This window comes from Panthera tigris, chromosome B3 (genome assembly GCF_018350195.1).
Source record: "Panthera tigris isolate Pti1 chromosome B3, P.tigris_Pti1_mat1.1, whole genome shotgun sequence".
NCBI classification, from domain to species: domain Eukaryota; kingdom Metazoa; phylum Chordata; class Mammalia; order Carnivora; family Felidae; genus Panthera; species Panthera tigris.
In genome coordinates, this window is record NC_056665.1 from 100,113,801 (window position 1) to 100,134,595 (window position 20,795).

The following is a 20,795-nucleotide window of genomic DNA, read 5'->3' on the forward strand; positions in this document are numbered from 1 at the left end:
GGTGGCTCAGTCGGTTAAGCATCGGACTCTTGATCTTGACCTCAGCTCAGGTCATGCTCTTTCAGTTCGTGAGTTCGAGCCCCGTGAACTCACAAACTTGTAGACAGAAATTCAGAAAAGAAAAAAAAAAAAGTTCAGAAAAGACATTTATAAAGTGATGCTGAAACACAGTGAAACAAAGCAGCTCTTTGGCATTTAGAATCCTCAATACTAAGTTCTGAGTACTACTGAGTAGAACAGTTTTAGTATTTCTTGATCTGCAGAGGAACATAAGGGAATCCCATAAAATTGGGCCTCTTCCTTACAAAACTTAGTTTTGAATACAATTAGCTTATCATTTTATTCTGATGTCTTATTTTTATAATTCTTATCCCTGATGTTCTTTATATTAACTCTACTTTTTTGTTTTGTAAGTTGTATTTACTTAAGTAATGTCTACACCCAACATGGGGCTCAAATTCACAACCTTGAGATCAACAATCACATGCTCTTCTGACTGAGCCAGTCAGGGACCCCTTATTAACTCTTGACTTTAAAATAAAAAACACTCTACAGGTTTGAAAACTATTTTTAACAAAAAGTACAATAAATTTTTAAAATTCTATTTGAAGCTTTCAACCTGGATTTTTAAAAAATAATAAGGTAAAAATAACAATTTTTCATTTTCAGAATAAGGTATAAACATTGAGGGGACCACTGTGGAGATTATGTCTCTAAATCAGCCTAAACTAAGTCATAGATAGAAAAAGTTTTCTGTGACATCAGGATATAATTCTCTAAAGCCCGCTTCTTCATAGCATACACTCTTTATTTTCTTTTAAAAGGTCAGTGCAGAATAAGTTTTACACTAAGATTTAAAGAAGCTTTTCAGATCTTTGAATCAAAGTCAGACATCAAAAAATCATAGTTTAATGACCTTAAGTGCGAAAGTTCTTTATAAAATTCCAACCATGTCGGGGCACCTGGGTGGCTCCGTCGGTTAAGCAGCGACTCTTGGTTTTAGTTCAGGTCATGATCTCGGGGTTCATGTGTTCAAGCCCCATGTCAGGCTCTACAGTGACAATGTGGGGCCTGTTTGGGATTCTCTCTGCCTCTCCCCCAGTCTCTCTCAAAATAAATAAACTTAAATAAATAAGTAAATAAAATAATGTTGCCGATACTACTAAGGAATCATTATTTAGTTTTTTTAGCTTGCTTAATTGAAGTACCTAAGTTTGGGCTGAACACTATACCTTCACAATAAGGCTGACCTTGTTGTGTCATGATCTGTTTCTGATCACAGACCTCTTTGAGAATCTAATGAAAGTTAAAAAGCCTCTTCTAGGGGTGCCTGAGTGGCTCAGTTCGTTAAGCATCTGACTTCCGCTCAGGTCATGATCTTGCGGTCCGTGAGTTCAAGCCCCGCATCGGGCTCTGTGCTGACAGCTCAGAGCCTGGAGCCTGCTTCAAATTCTGTGTCTCCCTCTCTGTCTGCCCCTCACCTGCTCGTGCTTTGTCTCTCTCTCTCTTCCAAAAATAAATAAACATTAAAAAAATATAAAAAAAATAAAAAGCCTCTTCTCAAAATACTCCATGTGCACATACATACAAATTTTTATTATTTTTTTAAAAAATATTTATTTATTTAAATAATCTCTACACCCAGCATGGGGCTTGAACCCACGACCCCAAGATCAAGAGTCACACGCTCTTCAGACTGAACCAGACAGGAGCCCCACATACAGAATTTTAATACAATTTTGAAGGGAGGAGTCATCATACAATGTATCAATCCATAGAAATAATTGTTATCACTGGTTACACAGGAAGAAATCCTTAAAACTTAATCCTTCTGGTATTCATACAGATTCTGATGAGAGTAAGAAGAACACCAGACAGGCATCTGGGATCTGAAGACGTTGGTGAAAGCTGCAATACGTTCTGTTCTATGGTACCATAACTTCCAAAGCCATAGAAGTCGGATTCTGGTAAATGTCCATCTCTGCTCAGCAATGCCAAGACTCATGACCCTGTGCCATATCCACCTCTTATCATCTAGATTCTGCAAGCTGCTTTCATCTACTGTAGCTGCTGACAAGTCCACCCAGTCCACCCTTTAAAACCTTCAGGGACACAATGTTTCAAAAGGCAAGCCACAGCAGTTTTAAGCAACTCTGAAGAAAGTTCCTTTTTAATTTGACTAACCTGGTTTGCAAATTTTAGATCCTGCCCTACTGAATTTCTCCTCTTCTCAGTACCAGTAGGTAACAAAATAGTTTACCATTCAAAGAATCTAATCCTAAAACCAGGAGCAAAAAATCATTTAGCTCTACTTTTACCAAACAGGTAAGTCAGAATAATGATGAAAAGCACTTTCTATTTGGAAGTCAAAATGTAACAGATCAGTACTGGTTCAGTTCAAGAAAAATGAAAGGTTTCCACGGACACAGCATTTCCTACTTTGCTGGGCTTCTTTCACTGCGTAAAAAATTAAAAAGTATCAACATGAAAAGATTCAGATTATAGTCAATATTAACATCAGTTCTGTCTGCAAATAGTTTATTCTGTATATTTCTATTTACGTCTGTGATTCTGCAATAAACAGTTCTAATCAATGCAATATAAATATAGAAGTCATTATTTATTCATCAGAAAAAGACTGGCTTTCAAGAACTGTAAGCTGTCTCAGTCACCTTCAACAGCTCCTTTTTCATAATAAGAAACATCTCTTATTGAAACCAGTGTATTAATAAGGTCCACTGATCATATATAAGCAATCTGATACAAATGCTTGTTTCCTTTGAAAACAAAGGAAACACTAATAATTATATTTGTTATTTTCTTCCTTAAATTATCCCACACTAGTGCTGGACAAAAAAGATTCACAAGTATTTTACAAACAGTGATTGGTGCAGTCAATCAGATAGGAAAATGTTAACCAACAGTTAATTGGATTAACACTAGGGCAAAAATCTCACTTTCAAAGGACTACCCAGGGGGGCTCGCTTTCCTGGGCTCTGTCTCAGCCCAACAATGCACAGTCCTAAGGAAGAGTCTACCTGGTAAGGAGCTTCTTTTGGGTCCTTCAGTAATTAAACTTCCTGCAGATATACAAAGAACGTCCACTTAAATGAATTTTGGCCTTATTTTGCAAATTCCATTGGGGCACTATTTCCCTAAATTTACAGGGTAGGTATACAACAATCCCTGAGTTAAGAAATATGTTTCCTGATAAATAACCACTTCTCTAATTTTCCAGAGTGGCTTGAAGAATAAATGCTGTGTTTAAATAAAGACCCCCCCCCCCCCCCAGAAAGGCAGTGCCACAGCTCACCTTATCAGAACTGCAAGACATACAAAAGGCATGTTAAACTCAGGAAGTCGGACCTCTGAGCATTTCTCTTGTGATAAAATCATCTATACAAACATTTCAGTTGATTTTTAAAACTGAAAATTCCATCAGAAGCAAAATATGCACAGCAGAATTTTCTTACAGTCCATATTGTTGGATACCCTATTATTTCAACCTTGTCAGTTGTAAATCAATGTGGTATATACATTTGTACCCAAGCAAATACTGAGTCCCGAATTAGTTTAATTATGCCTGTTTTTTAAGCACAAAATTCTTTTATGAGCTTGTTAATATACAACTGGACACTCGAAATAGCTTATTTAAAGCAGGACTACAGATAGTCAAACACTGCCCCACCCCTCGTAAGAGTGGATGACTGGAACATTTTAATACACTCCATCACGTAGCAGCACAGCTATAAGAATACTGGCACCAGAAGTTACACATTTTCCAGTACAGTTCATACTTCAAAGAATTTCTGCATCATCCTCAATACCAGATGTCGCCAACATTCAGGTACACTGAAGGCAAGTTATTGATAACCATAACTTGATAACCCTGTTAACGTCCCCCTTTCAACATAAACTTGCGCACTTCTCTCATTTCTTTCAACGTGAAGTCGCTGAATGCAAAGAAATAGAGTGTTTTCGCAATTTTAACTGTTTACGCAATTAAGTTTATTAATTGGAAGGCTGGAATCACTACATTATGAAATTTTCAAACAGTAACGACGTAAAACAAGATACAAAGGTGAAAAAGTCTGTTTCCTTAAACACCGAAAGACCTTTGAGGTTTGCAAAGTATTTGCGGGATTCCAAGCAGGATTTCCAAAATCCACCCCTCCCCCAGCCTCCTCCCCCTCCCCGCAGCCTCAGTCTGGAGGTCGTTATCCTGACGCGGCTGGGATGCTACTCACCGAGTTTTTCCACCAACTTGAGCATCACCCCTCCAATGTGCACTTCCCCGGTCACTCTTAGGGTGACATCGCGGTTCAGGTCCGTCACATGGACGCTCAGTTCCCACGTCCCATCGGCGTAGCAGCCATCTGGCATCCTTATCCCGTCCAGAGCCATGGCTCCTTCCTGCGAGCACGGAGGAAATGGCTCTCGTAAGCGTCACTCCCCCAAAGGAAGGCAAGTCCCACCGAATTCGCAGGGTCCGCCGCGGAGCGGGAGAAGGCGGAGGCCCCGAGGGTTTCCGCACGGCCTCGGGAGCGCGGCGGCGGGGCGGGAGCGCGGGCGGGATAGTGCGCCCCGCGCCCTTCCCGGCGGCCGCCCGCGCTCCCGCTCGGCGGCGGCCCTCGGCCGGACTCGGCGCCGCCCGCCCGCCCCGCGCGGCCCCAGCCTAGCGGCCCTCGCCTAGCGGACCGCGGCGGGCTTCACCTGCCGTACTGCCGGCCGCGCCGCGGCGCGGGGCGACGCCGCCCGCCGGCCCCACGTCCCTCCTCCCCGCCCGCTCTCCCCCTCGGGTCCCCGCCGGGGTCCCGGCCCCTCTCACCGCGCGCTCCTCGCGCTCCCGGCCCGGGGCTCGCGCGGCAACAGGCGCGGGGGGCGGCGGCTCGAGGGGGCGGCGGCGCCCGGACCCCCTCCTCAGCCGGCGAAGCGCTGCCTCCCGGCTGGAGCGACTAATGGAGTCCTGTCGTCGCGGCCCCTAGCCTCCCTCCCAGCGCTCCACCCCTCTCTCCCCGCCCCCTCAGTCGGACGGCTCGGGCTGGGCGCGCCTGCTCCCTCCTCCTCCGCCCGGACGAGCAGTCGCGAGCGGGCCGGACCGCCTCGCCCCCTCCCCCACTGTCCCCCGCGGCCGCGCCGCGGGCTAGGGGCCGCGCGGACTCCCGGGCTGGGGCGGGGTGAGGGCGGGGCGGCGCGCGCGGTGGTGGGGGGAGCCGAGCGGGGGAGGCGGGGGGCGCCCGCGGCGCAGCAATCTCAGCCCCGCCGTGCCGCTGCCCTTTTATGGAAATGAAGGACCGGGAGTAGGGATTGAATCCAACATCCGGGCTCTCGGCGGCGGGACCTGAGGAGGGGGAGCGAGGGGAGCGCGGGCGGCCTCCCGCGGGGGCGCGGTGGGCGGCAGGGCGCTGCGTTCCGCGCTCGGGCCTCGGGCTTGGCCGGGGCCCGTGGCGGTGGGTGTCTGCGCGTCCAGCGGGAGAAGTGGGCTTGTCCGTGAGAAACGGCCACAGGAAATTCCCAGGGCAAGGTCGTGTGGAGGGAACAAAGTCCCCCGCCCCCTCCCCACGCCTGGAGCCGGTCCCGAAGTCTCGGGGCGGGAAGAGGTGCCACCCTCCGGGAGCTGGAGAGGGGTTTGGGAAGTGAAAACTTTAGGAAGTAAATGGCCCAGCTAGCTGCATGAACATCCCACAAAAGAATGAGAAAACCCGGAGGGAGGCGAACCACAAAAACTGCTTTGCAAGCAATGTCCGGCACAATCAGCAACTCCTACTGGACTCCCGAGAGTTTGCGCTGTTAACCCGTTCGCAAGCTCCAGCCAGAAGCGAGTCAAATACCCTTACGATGGTCATTGGGGGGCGGGGGGGATGCAGTACTTTCAGAAACTTTCCCCAGCTGCTCCAGCTTTTTGTATTTCTGTATCTTTATACGCAGCTTAGAAGTAACAGTCTAAGTCTTTTAGATGGCTAAACATCTTCTACCCCACCCTCGGCCACACCTTGAAAGAATTTTAATGGCTCAGGAACGGTGCCAGCAGGTTCAGGGAAGAACTAGAGAACTTTACCTGTTGAGACTGACTAGTGATAGAAAAAGGTCCCCTCCTGCGTCCTACTCTACTTCCAGTTCCCCAATTTACTATTGCATTCAATTCAGAAACATCCATTCAGGAACCTGCCTTGTTGGCAAACGCGTGCCTTGAAAAATTCAGGTCAGGAAGACACAGCTGAGGTATCTCAGGGCCCATAAAAGACCCCAGTTTTTAATTACTTTGAAGAAGAACCTACTAGGCAAATAACCCTTTTGTTCATCAACGCAATTGGGAAACGAGGTTAGAGGCTTCAAGAAGAGGGTGGGACCCGTGAAAGCGAGAAAGGAAAGCAACGAAATTCAGATGCCAGAGGTTTGGCATAAAAAATAGGGAAAACCACTACAGTATTTTCAGCTAGTCATCATGGAGAAATTGATGCCTCAAGTCGGTAGTCTCTCCACTCTCCCAATTATTTCTACTCATGGAGGGAGGTTCCAGACAATTCTCTTGGAAAGCAATATGAATGTCCAGAGAGGAGGGAATATTTGGGTAAATTATGGTGTTGAAAATATACAGGAAAACGTTAATAAAATAGGGAATTACTTGTTAGGGTGAAAGAAACCTGTACATGTGGCTGTAACATCACACGCTTATCTATTCTCAAATATTCAGAGAAAAAAGACTGGAAGGAAATACAGCAGGATGTTAAGAAGCTGTCTGGGTGTTGAGATCAGGGGAGATTTTTTTCTTCGTCATTTTCTAAGACCCCAAAGCTTTGCATTCAGAACTTTTCTATCACTACCTTAAATTTCATCCAGCATCTCAATTTCTCTGTGCATGCCATTACATTCACAATGATGGAATAAGTACTGGACTCACAGCAGGATTGTCAGGGGTTTCCTTTTGTGTTTTTTAATGTCCCCAAATAAAACATGAGTTCTTTGAGAGCAGGGACTTCAAATTCTTTGCATTGCCCACAAATTTAGCTTGAAAACGAAGGAAATGGAAAACATGCTGGCATCAAATCAATACAAACATCAAAGGAAGTGTAGGCGGTGGAGAAATCTCATTATCAGAGAAATCCTGGCTTTTACATTTTAGGTGTTTGTTTATTTCCACACCTTATCTTAAAAATATTTGGGGAAAGGTATAAGGATGCAAGAACTATGAGATAGCATGCATTATGAATGGCACAAAATGAGGGAGAGGGAGGGAGCAGGTGGAAAATGGAAGGATAGAGATTTATAATGGAGCCAGGAATGAGACTAAGAATTGTACCTTAAGGACTTTTGTAAGTGTTCCAGAAAGTTCCAAATAACTACTGCTTCTCAAATACGCCTGTACAGAACCAAAAATATCCATGTCCTTTCTGAATGTTCCCTTTCCTTCAGACAGATTGGTCGAAGCTGTCATGTCTCAGAAACCCGTTTAACACTCAGTTTCCACATTCTCGTTCTTTTCTCACTCTCCAGTGAGTTACTTTCTGAACAACCTCCCACCACAGTGTCTATTGCTCTGACTACTGCACGCTTCTGTGAACGTTCCCTACATTTAGTGACAGAGGAGGATGGTTAATGCTGTAAATAACAACTCCATTTCTTAACATGTGAAATTAATTATAGCGTGACAAGAGACTTTTCTTTTAGACGTTTTCTTCAGAAAACCAGTAGTGTATATTTGAGCAGTATAGAGCACAGGAAGGCAGTGACCCCGTGTTAAGTACCATTGGAGGAATAATTAGATTAGGATGGGTGCAGCTGGTCTCTTCCGGCCTTCTTTTTGAGTATTTCAAGCTGGCGCATGTTTTGAAGATGAAAGAGTCAGACTCCAATTGCTGAAACTGGGAATTTTTTTTCCAGTGTATCAAGTGAGACTTTCAAGTGCATTTCTTCAATGTTTACTTCTACCTAATGTTTTCCACTGTATTCATGTGTGGAATCTTATCTGAAATCCCCCACTAGAAGCCCTAAGACAATGCAATACTTGTGGTACTTACATCATGCTGAAAAGTAGCCGAGAACTCCAGTGTTTGGAAGAACAGCCCAAGCACTGAAAGCAGCAATATCCAAATAAGGTACCAAGCACTGGTCTTAGATTTAGACCAAATGATACCTCACAGATCTGCCGTCAAATGCAGCCCTCAGACTTGGTAATCCACAGGCTGACTTCAGCTTTTTCTCTGAACCTACTTAAACTGTGCTTTATATTTCTAAAAGGTTAACACAAAATATATCTACTGGGCTTGAAAGAATGAGAGGTTGGGTGATAGGAAAAACTAAGAGAAGGTTTGTGTGAGTATGAATGTGTAAGGGTGGCTAAAAATGCACTTTAAAATGCCATATGAGGCCAGCAAGATGAAATGTAATGAATTATTCTTGTCAAATACCAGGTGAGCAGAATTCTTTGTCCCAGGGATTGCCAAAAATGGAACATACTGGTAAAGCTACTAAGAAAGTAGAAATCAAGGGGCATGGAGTGTGAGCTAAGAATGGGAAGGAAGGTTGCAAAGGCCATTTTTTTTTTCAATATGTAGAAGTGGCGGTCATGGCAAACAACAAGAAAAGGACTGGCAAATCTAGAATGGAGGAAGATTTTCTAGGGGTGAGGATGTTTCCACACAGACCTAAAGGAGGGCTCTGAGATAGGCAATGAAATCTCTACTTCAAGGGGAAACAAATGTGCTTACTTGTATTTACTGCTCTGGAGTACAGACAGTTTTTTGTAGGAAACCATGCTGGGTGATACTAGAAAAATTTTTTTGAACATCATGACATCTTGGGAAATATTCTGTCCTTGACAAAAATATGAAGAGTTCATACATAGGCTCACACAAAGTAGCTAATTGTGTACTTAGTACAGTGAATGGCACTGAGACAGACATGTAGACATGTAACACCTGTCACAAGGTCTTAAAGGAACATCTATCTAATGTAGGAGGCTTCTATTTAAAACATCATAAAAGATATCCACATGCCAAAAGAATAAATTAGGTCCCTACCTTACACTGTATACAAAAATTAACTCAAAATTGATCATAGACCTAAAGTTAAGATCTAAACTATAAAATTCTTAGAAGAAGACATAGGAATAAACTGTTGTAACCTTGGATTAGGCAATGGCTTCTTAGATAAGACATCAAAGCAAATGCAACAAAAGAAAAAACTAAACTGGATCTTATCAAAATAAAAATATACCTAAGTTTCAAAAGATAGCATCAAAAATGTGAGAAAAGAACCCACAAAATGGGAAAAAATTTTGTAAATCATAGATCTTTTAAGGGACTTATATCTAGAATATATAAAGAGCTGTTATAAATCAACAACAAGACAAATAACTTGATTAAAATGAGCAAATCTGAATAGACAGTTCTCCAAAGAGGATATACAAATGGTCAATGAGCACATAAATTGATGCTCAACATTAGGCACCAAGGGAGTCCAAATCAAAACCACAATGAGGCAACACCTCATACCCACTAGAATGATATAATAAAAAAGAGACAATAACAAGTGTTGGCTAGGATTTGGAGAAATTGCAGCCCTCTACTGGTGGGAATTCAAAATAGCTAGCTGTTTGGAAAAACAGTGTGGCAGTTCCTCAGAACATTAAATACAGAGTATCATATACCCCAGCAATTGTACTCTTAGGTATATACCAAGAGAGTTGAAAACAAATGTCCACACAAATATTTGTATACAAATAAAAATAGCCAAAAGATGGAAACAACCTAAATATCTTTCCTTTGTCATTTAAAAGACATTGGGATGTTTCCATCTTTTGGCTATTATCAATATTTGTATACAAGTATTTAAAGAAATGATTCATGAAAAAAAATCAGAAGGGAGAAAAACTATCACTCTAACATCTAAATTGTGAAGTACAAATCCACTACGAGGACTATGATAACCTCCAAAAGAAGGTCATCACTGACGTCATGGAACATTTTATGAAGAAAAGAAATCTAACTGGATCTGGAGGAGTAGATGGAGTCAGGCCTACTGAGAGGAGTAGTGTGTGAAATCATGAAATCACGAGGCAGACATGAGCTTGATATGCTCACCAGTCACAGAGAAGAAAGGAGGAAATGCTAAGGAGATGCTTTGGGGAAGAGTGGGCATAGAGTGAGGCCAGATGAGGTAGGACAGAAGTTTAGACTCTGAGACAGAAAACAGCAAGCCATTAAAAAGTCAGTGCATGGTGGGGGCACCTGGGTGGCTCACTCAGTTGAGCATCTAACTTTGGCTTAGGTCATGATCTCATGGGTTGTGGGTTAGAGCTCCACGTGGGGCTCGGTGCTGACAGCTCAGAGCCTGAAGCCTGCTTTGGATTCTGTGCCTCCCACTCTCTCTGCCCCTCCCCCACTCAGGCTCCGTCTCTCAAAAATAAATAACCATTAAAGAAAAAATTTTTTAAGTCCGTGCATGGTAGTAATATCATGAAAACAATGTTGAAATAAGATTAATCCAGTAAAAATATGCATGCTGGATTGGAAGAGCGAGGGACTAGAATCCGGAAAGTTGGTTTGGAATCTGTTCATAACTTAGATGTAAGAAAAAGTCTTTGGCTGGTAAGGTAAGTAATAGGGGTTGAGGGGTGGAGGGAATCCCAAAAGAGATATTATCAAAAAGCTTTTGAACATTTTTGATATTCTAAGTAGTATGCACTTTATATGTTCGTTACAACAACCCTGAGTTTTTATTATTATCCTTATTTAGTGTGTGTTACCTGACGGCCAGAGAACCAGGACTAAAACCTAGGTCTGAAAAAAAAAAAAAGTCATAAGTGCTTCAAAGTTTTTATGTTTGGGTGATCAGGCAGGAAGAACAGTTGGGTGACTGAGCGGAGAAACAGAAATAGGAAGGAGATGATTTCAGGGAGCAAGGGGAAGATGAGATGTTTTAAAAATGAAATATTGAACTTGGGGTGAGAGCCATATATCCCAGTGGAAACATTTAGAGGGCAATTAGGTACATAAGCCGGTCTATCTTGTAAGAGGCTCAGATCACAGAGAAAAATCAGCAGCACAGGGGCAAGCCTGAAGAGATGGTTCAACCCCCAAAGGAGACTGACTCGTGGGTAACTTGCTCTCTAAAGGCAGAAGCTGGAAGAGGGGTCATCTAAAGCAATTGAGGAAGGGATCAGAGGTGAAAAAAATCAGGTTAGTTCAGTGTCAGGCAAGCCAAAATAAGGAAGGGGGGCGGGGGGGAAGAAAAGGAAAGGAAGGGAAAGGGGGAAATAAGGAATCATTTCAAGAAGGAAAAGGTGGTCAGTAGTATCAAAGATGCAGAGAAGTCCAGGAGAATAAAGAGTAATTGAAGAAAACAAAGACTGGCAAAAATCATTTTACAGCTGACTGAAGACAGGTTTCAAGGAGCTGAAGAAGAGAAAGGGAAGTTTATCAGTGAAAGGAAAACAAGAACTGGTATGGTAATTTGGAGGTGTCCCAGGAGCAAAGACAGTTTTTCAAAACAAGGGAGACCGGAGCATGCATAAAGACCATGGAAATTATAACGGGGAAGTAGTTTCTTTAAACCAAGATGCCACTGGGATTTTTGGGATAATTCCAAAGATTCAGAGAAATAGGAACAGCCCTAACCACAACAGAAGAAATACACGCCAGTTTCCAAGGTTTGGGTTGGGTTATTGGAAGGCTCTGACCATCTTATAGAAGTGGATACACCCAGCAAATCGTGCATAAACTTATTTATTATTTCTTAAATGTTTATTTATTTTTGAGAGAGAGAGGGAGGGAGGGGCAGAGAGAGAGGAAGACGGAAGATCTGAAGTGGGCTCTGTGCTGACAGCAGCGAGCCTGATGTGGGGCTTGAACTCACAAACCATGAGATCATGGCCTGAGCCCAAGTCAGACGCTTAACCGACTGAGCCACTCGGATGTCCCTAAACATATTTAAAGAAATATTTAGTATTAGCCAACAAGGGGGTGTGGCTGGCTGGGTTATTGTGCTGTTCAATGGATGCCCTCCCAGGAGGTCAGATTGGGGCCAGGATGTAAGAAAGGAAGGATATGATTAAGAGATTATTTCAGTACAACTAGGGCAGAGATTCCAAGGCGCATAAGGGAGAACCAATGGTGACAGCACAGATGCCAATTTGCCCAGGCACAGAGGTGCTCCTGGGGACCCGCTGGCCTGGGACAGTGTAGTCACCACTTGCAGATCACTGCAAGGCCACAGGCCAAGCTGTCTTCATGCCGTCAATTCCTACAACACACCAGAAACTGACTTGCTCCAGAGTTTCCCTGTTAATGAACACCCTAGTCTCCTCCCTGATTTCAGTGTTATTTACTGTTTAGCTGGTTCCTCCCAAGTTTCAGTGCTAGGTAAACCACTGTCTCCCAACCCCCTTTCTGTGAAATGATCCCTACTCTTTTTGTGCTTTGTGTTAGTGTCCTCTTCACAGGTATAAACCTTCAATTCTTTCCAATCCAGGAGTTGCACTTCCACTAAAAGAGCCAAGCCAGAAAGTCACCTACAATTCCAATTGCCTTGGGGTCAACCCAGTCTAACTTAGAAGGACAAAAGTGCTTTTTATCTACTTGCTCCTAAGAAGGTGCTCAGGTGACAGAGAATTGGCTGCAGCTTAACATCACCATCTGGTGCCTGGGAGGTGTCACTGCAAATCTGTTCTGTCCTTTACAACTTAGTAAACAAATGGAAAAATCATCCCTGCACCCATTAAAAGATAAACTCTTTATTTTTGGATCTCATCCTCTCTTTCACACTGTGCTTTTGGAGGTATCCACCCTATTCCCACATCAGAAGTTTTTCCTGCTGCATCTAATTCTCCCTTTCCTTCCAGATCATTGTCATTGCCCTATAAACTGACTCCAGCATCTCCATTTAAAGGAAGAAAGGAAAAGGTCTCTTTTGATCACAAGGATCCCTCCACTACCCATTCACTGCTCTGGTCCCCTTGAACACAAAACCACTTAGAGAAGATACTTACATGCAACATGTCTACTTCTTCAATCCTAAATCTCTTTTTAACTCACCCCTACACTGGTCTGTTTCCACCACTGCCCTGCAACCTTTCTTTCGGTCACTAATGACCTCTGTGTTGCAAAACACATGGTGCTCTCTTTCAAAACGCGCGCTCCTCTTGGAATTTGGAAATTGCCATGTCCTTGTTTGCCTTCTACCTCTCTGTCTTCTTTTTTTCAGTCTTCTCTGCTGGCTTCTTCTCCTCTAGCCCATGTCTAAATTCAGCACAGCAGGTGTGGGACCCTGTCTGGGCCCTCTTTTCTTCTCTACATACGTTTTCTCTCTGGCTGATCTCCTCCTACCTTGACACTTACAAAACTGCCTCTGTGCTGATGATTCCCAAATGTTCAGCCCAGACCTGTCCTTGGGGCTCCGGACTTGGAGATCAATGTGTGACAGGCATTTCAAACCAACACATGCAATGTGAAAATTGGCTCTCCCCCAACATCTACCCCTGTTCCAGAATTTTTCATCTCAGGAAACAACGCTGCTATCTATCTATTTGCTCAGCCTAAAAATAAGGTATCAGCCTTGATTTCCCACCTTGCTTTACCACCCCTCCTCCAGTGACTAATTTAATGCTAAGTCTGTCTCTGAAATAGATCCCAAGTGGATCCATTTCTTTGCATCTCCACCATCACCACCCTAGTCCCAGCCACTATCTTCTCACTTGGATTATTTATTCAGTAGCCTCCTAAGTGGCCTCTCTGCTCTTTCCCTCTTCAGTCCATTTCCTACACAGTAGCTAGAGTGATCCTTTACATGTGCAAATCACAACCTTAACTCTTCTCTTAGAAACATCAAGGGTTTTCCATCAAACTTAGGATAAAACCTGAACTCCTTACAATGGCTTAAAAGACATCACAGGATCTGGGTCAACCTACCTGGCTGACTTCCTGCTCACTGTGTCCAGTTAGCCTCCTCACTCTTCTGTCTTAGTACTTGCCATTCCCCCATGACTCCAGCCTTTTCTCTGGCTCTTCCCATGACTCCATCTTTCTCAGCCCCAGCATCATCTCTTCAGAGAGGCCACGCACTTTATAGTAACCTTTGTCCCCACTCCCAAGTTACTTTCTATTTCCTCATCTGCTTTTTTTCTTCCACAAAATTTACCAAAACTTGAAATTATCTCATCTGTTAGCTTGTCTCCATCCCACCCAGCCTTCCCCTCTGCCATCACAATGTCAGCACTTTGAAGGGAACTTCCAATTGCATTGTGAGGACTAGCTCCCTGGGCACCATCAGTGTTGCAGGTCCACGTGAATGGAGGTCCTTGTGGCAAGCTGCCCTCGTCTGCCTTGTTTATAGCCCCCAGCACCTAGCACAGTGCCTACCACACGGAAAGTGCTCCGTAGTTGTGATATGAATGAAAGAATGAAATGTAGATGATTCCAAACATACACCTCAGATCCATGCCTCCAAGAAATGTAAATTCTAGGAGATCATTAGAACCAAGAGTATAAACATCACATAGAAATATTGATGTGGGGGTGCCTGGGTGTCTCAGTCGGTTCGGGGTCCGACTTCGGCTCAGGTCATGATCTCATGGTTCATGAGTTCCAGCCCTGCATCGGGCTATCTGCTGTCAGCACAGAGCCTGCTTCAGATCTTCTGTCTCCCTCTCGCTCTGACCCTCCTCCACTCACGCTCTCTCTCAAAAATAAACAAACATTAAAAAAAAAGAAATGATGTGTTTCTCAGGGCCATGTGCATATTTAGTAGCATGGTGCCTCTGATCTTTGAGCTGTAAACAAGTGTATCAATGGACATAGGTACTGTCCTCATCTTCACAAGAGAATAGCCCACTTGAGAAAATCAGTTTGAATTCAAGCCATGAGGTTTTTTCCTCTGAGTATTAAAAAAAAAAAAAAAGTATTCTCCACTCTTCTCCACTGTCTTTGAATAGTCAACCTTAGCCCCTTCCAAACTAGACTCACTCCTCCCTCTCCCATGACTTCATCTCCTATTTCCCATTGAACATTGAAGCCATCTGGGTAGACACTTCTTGACCTATGCTACCAAACCTTTAACCCTGCTTGCTTCTGCACAGGGTGCCCTTTCCTCCTTTGCTGCCATTAGGCAGAGGAGACATCGTGTTCTTATTAAAGGTTAATCCACCTGCGCCCTGCATTCTATTTCCTCCTATTCTGGATTCATAAATTCTCAATTTATCCATCTCTGGGGGCTTCAGACCCCCTCCTTAATGCTGAGACTTTGTATCAGCATTTAAATATGCTCAACATTTTAATGTCTTCCCCAACATTTGAAAGGCTGGATGGAGGACAGGTCACGAAGTCTACCCTGGACTTCACTGTCTCCTTAGTTGCTGTCCTCCCCATCATAGTTATCAAAACTTCTCAAAAGCATTTTAAGCATGTATTTATACTCACTGTCTCCGTTTCCTTACCAACAAACCAATTTAATCCCTGTTTCTGCCTTCCATTCCACTGAAGTAGCTCATGTTGGGGTCATGAATTACCTCTCACTGTTGAATCAATTCATCATTGTTTCTGCCTCTCATCCCACTAAAGTGGCTCACGTTGGGGTCATTAATTACCTCCATGTCACTAACTTTGAAAGGCATTTTAAACCCTTACCTTATTTGATTTCTTAGCAGTTCTTAATCACTTCATCCTTGTGATACTTCCCTTGTCTCCTGTCACACCTTATTTTCCTGGTCCTCCCTTGCTTCTTCTCAGACCCATTTGTTGGTTTATGTTCATCATAACCATGATTTGTTGGATGGAGTCCTTGGGGTTCTGTCTGAATCTCCTTCTGTTCTCATTCAAAGATCTCTTTTTAGGGGTGTCACCCTAAATATTAAATATTAAAAATTAAATCAGATAAAACATTAGGCAGACCTAATGTAGGAAATGGTCCTGATCTGGTTTTGAGGAGATAGGCTGGAAGGCTTACCAGGGCTTTTCTATTATTTACTTTAAAGATTCTGCCAAAGAGCAAAACCCATATGCTCAGCTTCAGGCATACGCTGTGAAATTGTTATTCAGAGTTCTGAAGAAACGAGTGTGTTTAATTAGAGGTTGGAGGTAAGGTGGTAAGGTTTGGGTCCTATTTTGAGTGTATTAACTAGAGACCGGACTGCCCAGATGCCATACCGCAGGGCTTGAACTCACAAACTGCGAGATCATGATCCGAGCCGAATTTGGATGCTTAACTGACTGAACCACCCAGGCGCCCCATGTAACAGATACTATTAAAGCTCTGTCCCACAGTGGGTACAGAGCAATGGTCTCCTAAGTATAGTCTCTGAACCAGCAGTATCTGCATCACCTAGGAATCTGTTAGACATGCATTCTGCAACCCCATCCCAGACCTACTGAATCAGCAACCCCGGGGCGGGCATCTACAGTCTGGGTCTTATCAAGTCCTCCAGGTGATTATAAATATTTGGGAACCACTAGCTTGTAGTGTATGAGCTTCCTTTGTCTCTCTGAGGGGAGGCTGCAGTGCTGGGAATTTCACACCCCTGGAGTGCCCTTCAACTATGGAGGGTTGGGAGTTGGTGGATAAACGTTCCAGCCTCGTACCCTTTAGTAAGAGATTCTTAGGGATGCTCCACAAAGTCTCTCAAGAGTGCCCAGTAGGATTGAGCCCAATTACCCACAGTGGTTACTTGCTCATTAATGATTTTTCTTCCTTCTTTTCCTTGTCTCACTTCCTCACTCATTCACAGAGCTTTCTGGAGCCAACTCTTAAATAAGTCACTTGTGCCCAAATCCTTACCTTAAGGTCTGCTTTTGGGGAGACCCAGACTAAGACATATAATACAAATACCCCATGTGAAGGAAGCTTTCCCTTTACCCCAGGCTAGATCAGTTCACCTTGTTACCTGCTTTTTTTTTTAGCCTTTTTCTTTTGCATCACGGCTTTCCCCACAGTTTATAATTATATATTTGTGTGATTCCTTGGCTAATGATTTCTGTCCCACCTTGAAGGAATGCTATCTATTGCACCTGTTATATCCTCAACACCTCCCAGGGCCTGGCACAAGCATAGACACGTAGTAAATGTTTGTTGAATGAACAATGAATGGGTAGTACCATTTCATGCATAACTTGCGGAAGGCACATCTGAAAAATTCTCAGGTTTTCTGTCACCTACATTTCAACAAATTTTTCTTTTACATTTCTTCCAGGCTTCTCTTCTTTCCTAAGGTTCAATTTTTTTTTTCACTCCATGTTTAGGGCAATGGCATTCTCCACATAATACTACTTTCTGTTAATTATGTCTGGATTTACCTTTTAAAGTATTTCTTCTCCAACCAATACATTTGTCCTTCTAACAATGGGATGGGCTCATTTTGTAATAGTATTTTTAATTTTCAAATCACAATATGTCTTGACATCCATCTTCAAAGCCTATAAAGGCTTTTCAACTGAAGGCTTCATTGGCCTTCTCACTTCTAACGGAGGTGAACATATAAATACATACCGAATACTTTCGCATTTCTGAGATAATTTAGTTTTGTCTGTGAAAAAATGGGGATGAGGACACTTCCTCCTTCCCCCCACACCTGAAAGTCTTTGCCCATCTCTGTTGCCTACATGCCCAAAGAGAGAGTTCTGTAGTTTTAAGTCAGATTATTCATTTGGACTGTTTTATTAATGGATGAGTTTATGTTAAAGTTTGTACCTATATACATTTTGTGTGTGTGTGTGTGTGTGTGTGTGTGTTAGGTTACCACACCTGGGGCAGCCTTAACACCTTTGTCTCATTCATGTGACTTCCAGAGACTCAGACCTCTCCTATTTGGGATGAAGAAATGATACCTCACCTAAACTTCAGTGCAAGCTACATTCTTCAATCCAGCCGAGACCCCCTCCCTCCTTGTGGGAATATAAAGTGCTTGCTCAGCTATTAAAGAAGTAGAAGAACTTTGTTTTGCCTTTGGCTCTTTCTTTTCATGTGGTCAAGCCAACTGAGTATGCAGGATGCTTGGTGGCGTGGGATCTGGGAAGTCCGGGTCTCTAGTTAATACACTCAAAATAGGACCCAAACCTTACCTCCAACCTCTAATTAAACACACTCGTTTCTTCAGGAACTCTGAATAACAATTTCACAGCGTATGCCTGAAACTGAGCATATGGGTTTTGCTCTTTGGCAGAATCTTTTAAATAAATAATAGAAAAGCCCCAGTAAGCCTTCTAGTCTGTCTCCCCAAAACCAGACCAGGATCATTTCCTACATTAGGCCTGCCTAATGTTTTATCTGATTTAATTTTTAATATTTTGGAGGATGACTTTCACAATTTCCCTGAGGAGACCATTTCATAATTTAATATTTATCTCTCAGACAGGCACTGTTTCCAGTAATCAACCCAAATTTTATATTTTCATCTTGTTCTCTTGGATATTATTTCCTCTCTGTGAAAAGTTAAAATTTTCAAATATGGTATTAGTGTACCAATAATTTGCCAGGTCCTTCAAAAAAATTAATACCTTGAACCATTTATCTTTATTGTTTTTATGAACACCTATGTTTTTTCTATCCTTTTATTATCTCCTTGAACTTATTTTCTACCTGTGGTCTCATTCTGTTTTTAAGTTGAAAATTCTTTATAGTGACTTTTTTTGTGGTAGAATACATATAACATAAAATTTACCATTTTAGCTAATTTAAGTACAATCTATTTATTTATTTATTTATTTATTTAAAAAAAATTTTTTTTAACGTTTTATTTATTTTGAGACAGAGAGAGACAGAGCATGAATGGGGGAGGGGCAGAGAGAGAGGGAGACACAGAATCGGAAGCAGGCTCCAGGCTCTGAGCCATCAGCCCAGAGCCTGACGCAGGGCTCGAACTCACGGACCGCGAGATCGTGACCTGAGCTGAAGTCGGACGTTTAACCAACTGAGCCACCCAGGCACCCCTAATTTAAGTACAATTTAGTAGCATTAAGTACATTCACACTGTTGTGCCTCCACCATTACCATCTGTCTCCAGAACTTTCTCATCTTCCCAGACTGAAACTTTGTATCCATTAAATACTAACTCCTCCTTCTCCCCAACAACAGTCCCTGGTAAATACTACTTTACTTTCTGTGTCTATGAATTTGACTATTTTAGGCACTTCTTGTAAGTTCATTCTTATTTTTTAAAGAAGGTAACACATCTGGACTCTAACATGCTGTGATTTTAAATGATTACAAAAATAATAATAACCGGGGCACCTGGATGGCTCAGTTAGTTAAGCGTCTGACTCTTGGTTTCAGCTCAGGTCATGATCTCATGGTTTATGAATTCGAGCCCCACATCAGGCTTTGTGCTGACAGCACAGAGCCTGCTTGGGATTCTCTCTTTCTCCTTCTCTCTCTGACCCTCCCCTGCTCACATTCTCTCTCTCTTTCAAAATAAATAAATAAAGTTAAAAAAAAATATTACCCTTATTATAGCTGTATTAACTCAAGGGTAATATTCAAAATATTTTTTTTAGATTTTTTTTTTAACATTTATTTATTTTTGAGAGACAGAGAGAGATAGAGCACAAGCAGGGGAGGAGCAGAGAGAGAGGGAGACACAGAATCCAAAACAGGCTCCAGGCTCCGAGCTGCCAGCACAGAGCCCGACATGGGGCTCGAACTCATGGACCACGAGATCATGACCTGAGCCGAAGTCAGCCACTCAACCAACTGAGCCACCCAGGCGCCCCTAATATTCAAAATATTTAATGGCTGGCATGGCAGGGGCACAGGGCAATCAGAACAAAGCTCAGCCCAGTCAGGGTGGATGATGGACGAACATAACAATACAACCTGACTTCTGCTTACAGCTACATGGCAACTCTTTTTCTCCTATATAACTCACTCTGATGTTGCTTCCTTGCCTTGTAGTTTTAGATATTTTGTTTTCATGTAATAATGTGCAGGTGATTCTACTGGCTCTGTGGATTTTTCTGCAGGCCTAATGGAGTCCTAAGCCCCCTAAAAAGTACATGAGGGAGAAGAATAAGCTCTATGTTTCAAGGAGAATGCTGTCGGTAGCAAGCCACAGAAAACTCCATCAAAGAGTCCTATGGAAGACAGGGTTGGAGGCTTGGCATAGAAGAGCATTCTGATCTGTCAATTTTTTTTTTTAATTTTTTCTTCAACGTTTTTTATTTATTTTTGGGACAGAGAGAGACAGAGCATGAACGGGGGAGGGGCAGAGAGAGAGGGAGACACAGAATCGGAAACAGGCTCCAGGCTCCGAGCCATCAGCCCAGAGCCTGACGCGGGGCTCGAACTCACGGACCGCGAGATCGTGACCTGGCTGAAGTCGGACGCTTAACCGACTGCGCCACCCAGGCGCCCCTGATCTGTCAATTTTAATACAAGTTAGAATTTATGGTGATAAACAAAAGGAACACATTTTAGGGGCACCTGGGTGGCTGAGTCAGTTTAGCGTCCGACTCTTGATTTCAGCTCAGGTCATGATCTCACGGTTTGTGAGATTGAGCCCCATGTTGGGCTCTGCGCTGACAATGAGGAGCCTGCTTGGGATTCTCTGTCTCCCTCTCTCTCTGCCCCTCCCCTCAAAATAAATAAATAAACATTTTAAAAAAGGAACGCATTTTTTACAGAGGATACTAGAAGCTAGCACTCTGGTGGGAGGTAACAGTATAATTTTCTTTTTACTTTTAAAATAATTTTCAAAAATAACTTTCATATAGGGGCACCTGGGTGGCTCAGTCAGTTAAGTGTCTGGCTCTTGGTTTCGGCTCAGTCATGATCTCACAGTTTGTGAGTTTGAGCCCCGCATCAGGTTCTGTGTT

General features: G+C 43.1%; 1 protein-coding gene and 1 long non-coding RNA gene across 3 annotated transcripts in view; one reads left to right on the forward strand and one right to left on the reverse strand.

Moving 5' to 3' along the window:
* Window positions 1-2,672, forward strand: part of LOC122239606 — a 37,552-nt gene extending 34,880 nt beyond the window's left edge. Inside the window, exon 4 of the long non-coding RNA XR_006218855.1 lies at window positions 1,847-2,672. This is a non-coding gene — a long non-coding RNA (uncharacterized LOC122239606). The remainder of the gene's footprint in view (window positions 1-1,846) is intronic.
* Window positions 1-5,109, reverse strand: part of FERMT2 (FERM domain containing kindlin 2) — an 83,982-nt gene extending 78,873 nt beyond the window's left edge. The window contains exons 1-2 of one of the 2 annotated variants that reach the window (XM_042989706.1): window positions 4,829-5,109; window positions 4,248-4,413 (exon numbers count right to left, since the gene is read on the reverse strand). In XM_042989706.1, coding sequence (XP_042845640.1) covers window positions 4,248-4,404 — 157 coding nt within the window. In that variant the 5' untranslated portion in view covers window positions 4,405-4,413; window positions 4,829-5,109. The remainder of the gene's footprint in view (window positions 1-4,247; window positions 4,414-4,828) is intronic. The other variant, XM_042989707.1, reaches the window with a different exon arrangement.
* Window positions 5,110-20,795: the final 15,686 nt, after the last annotated feature.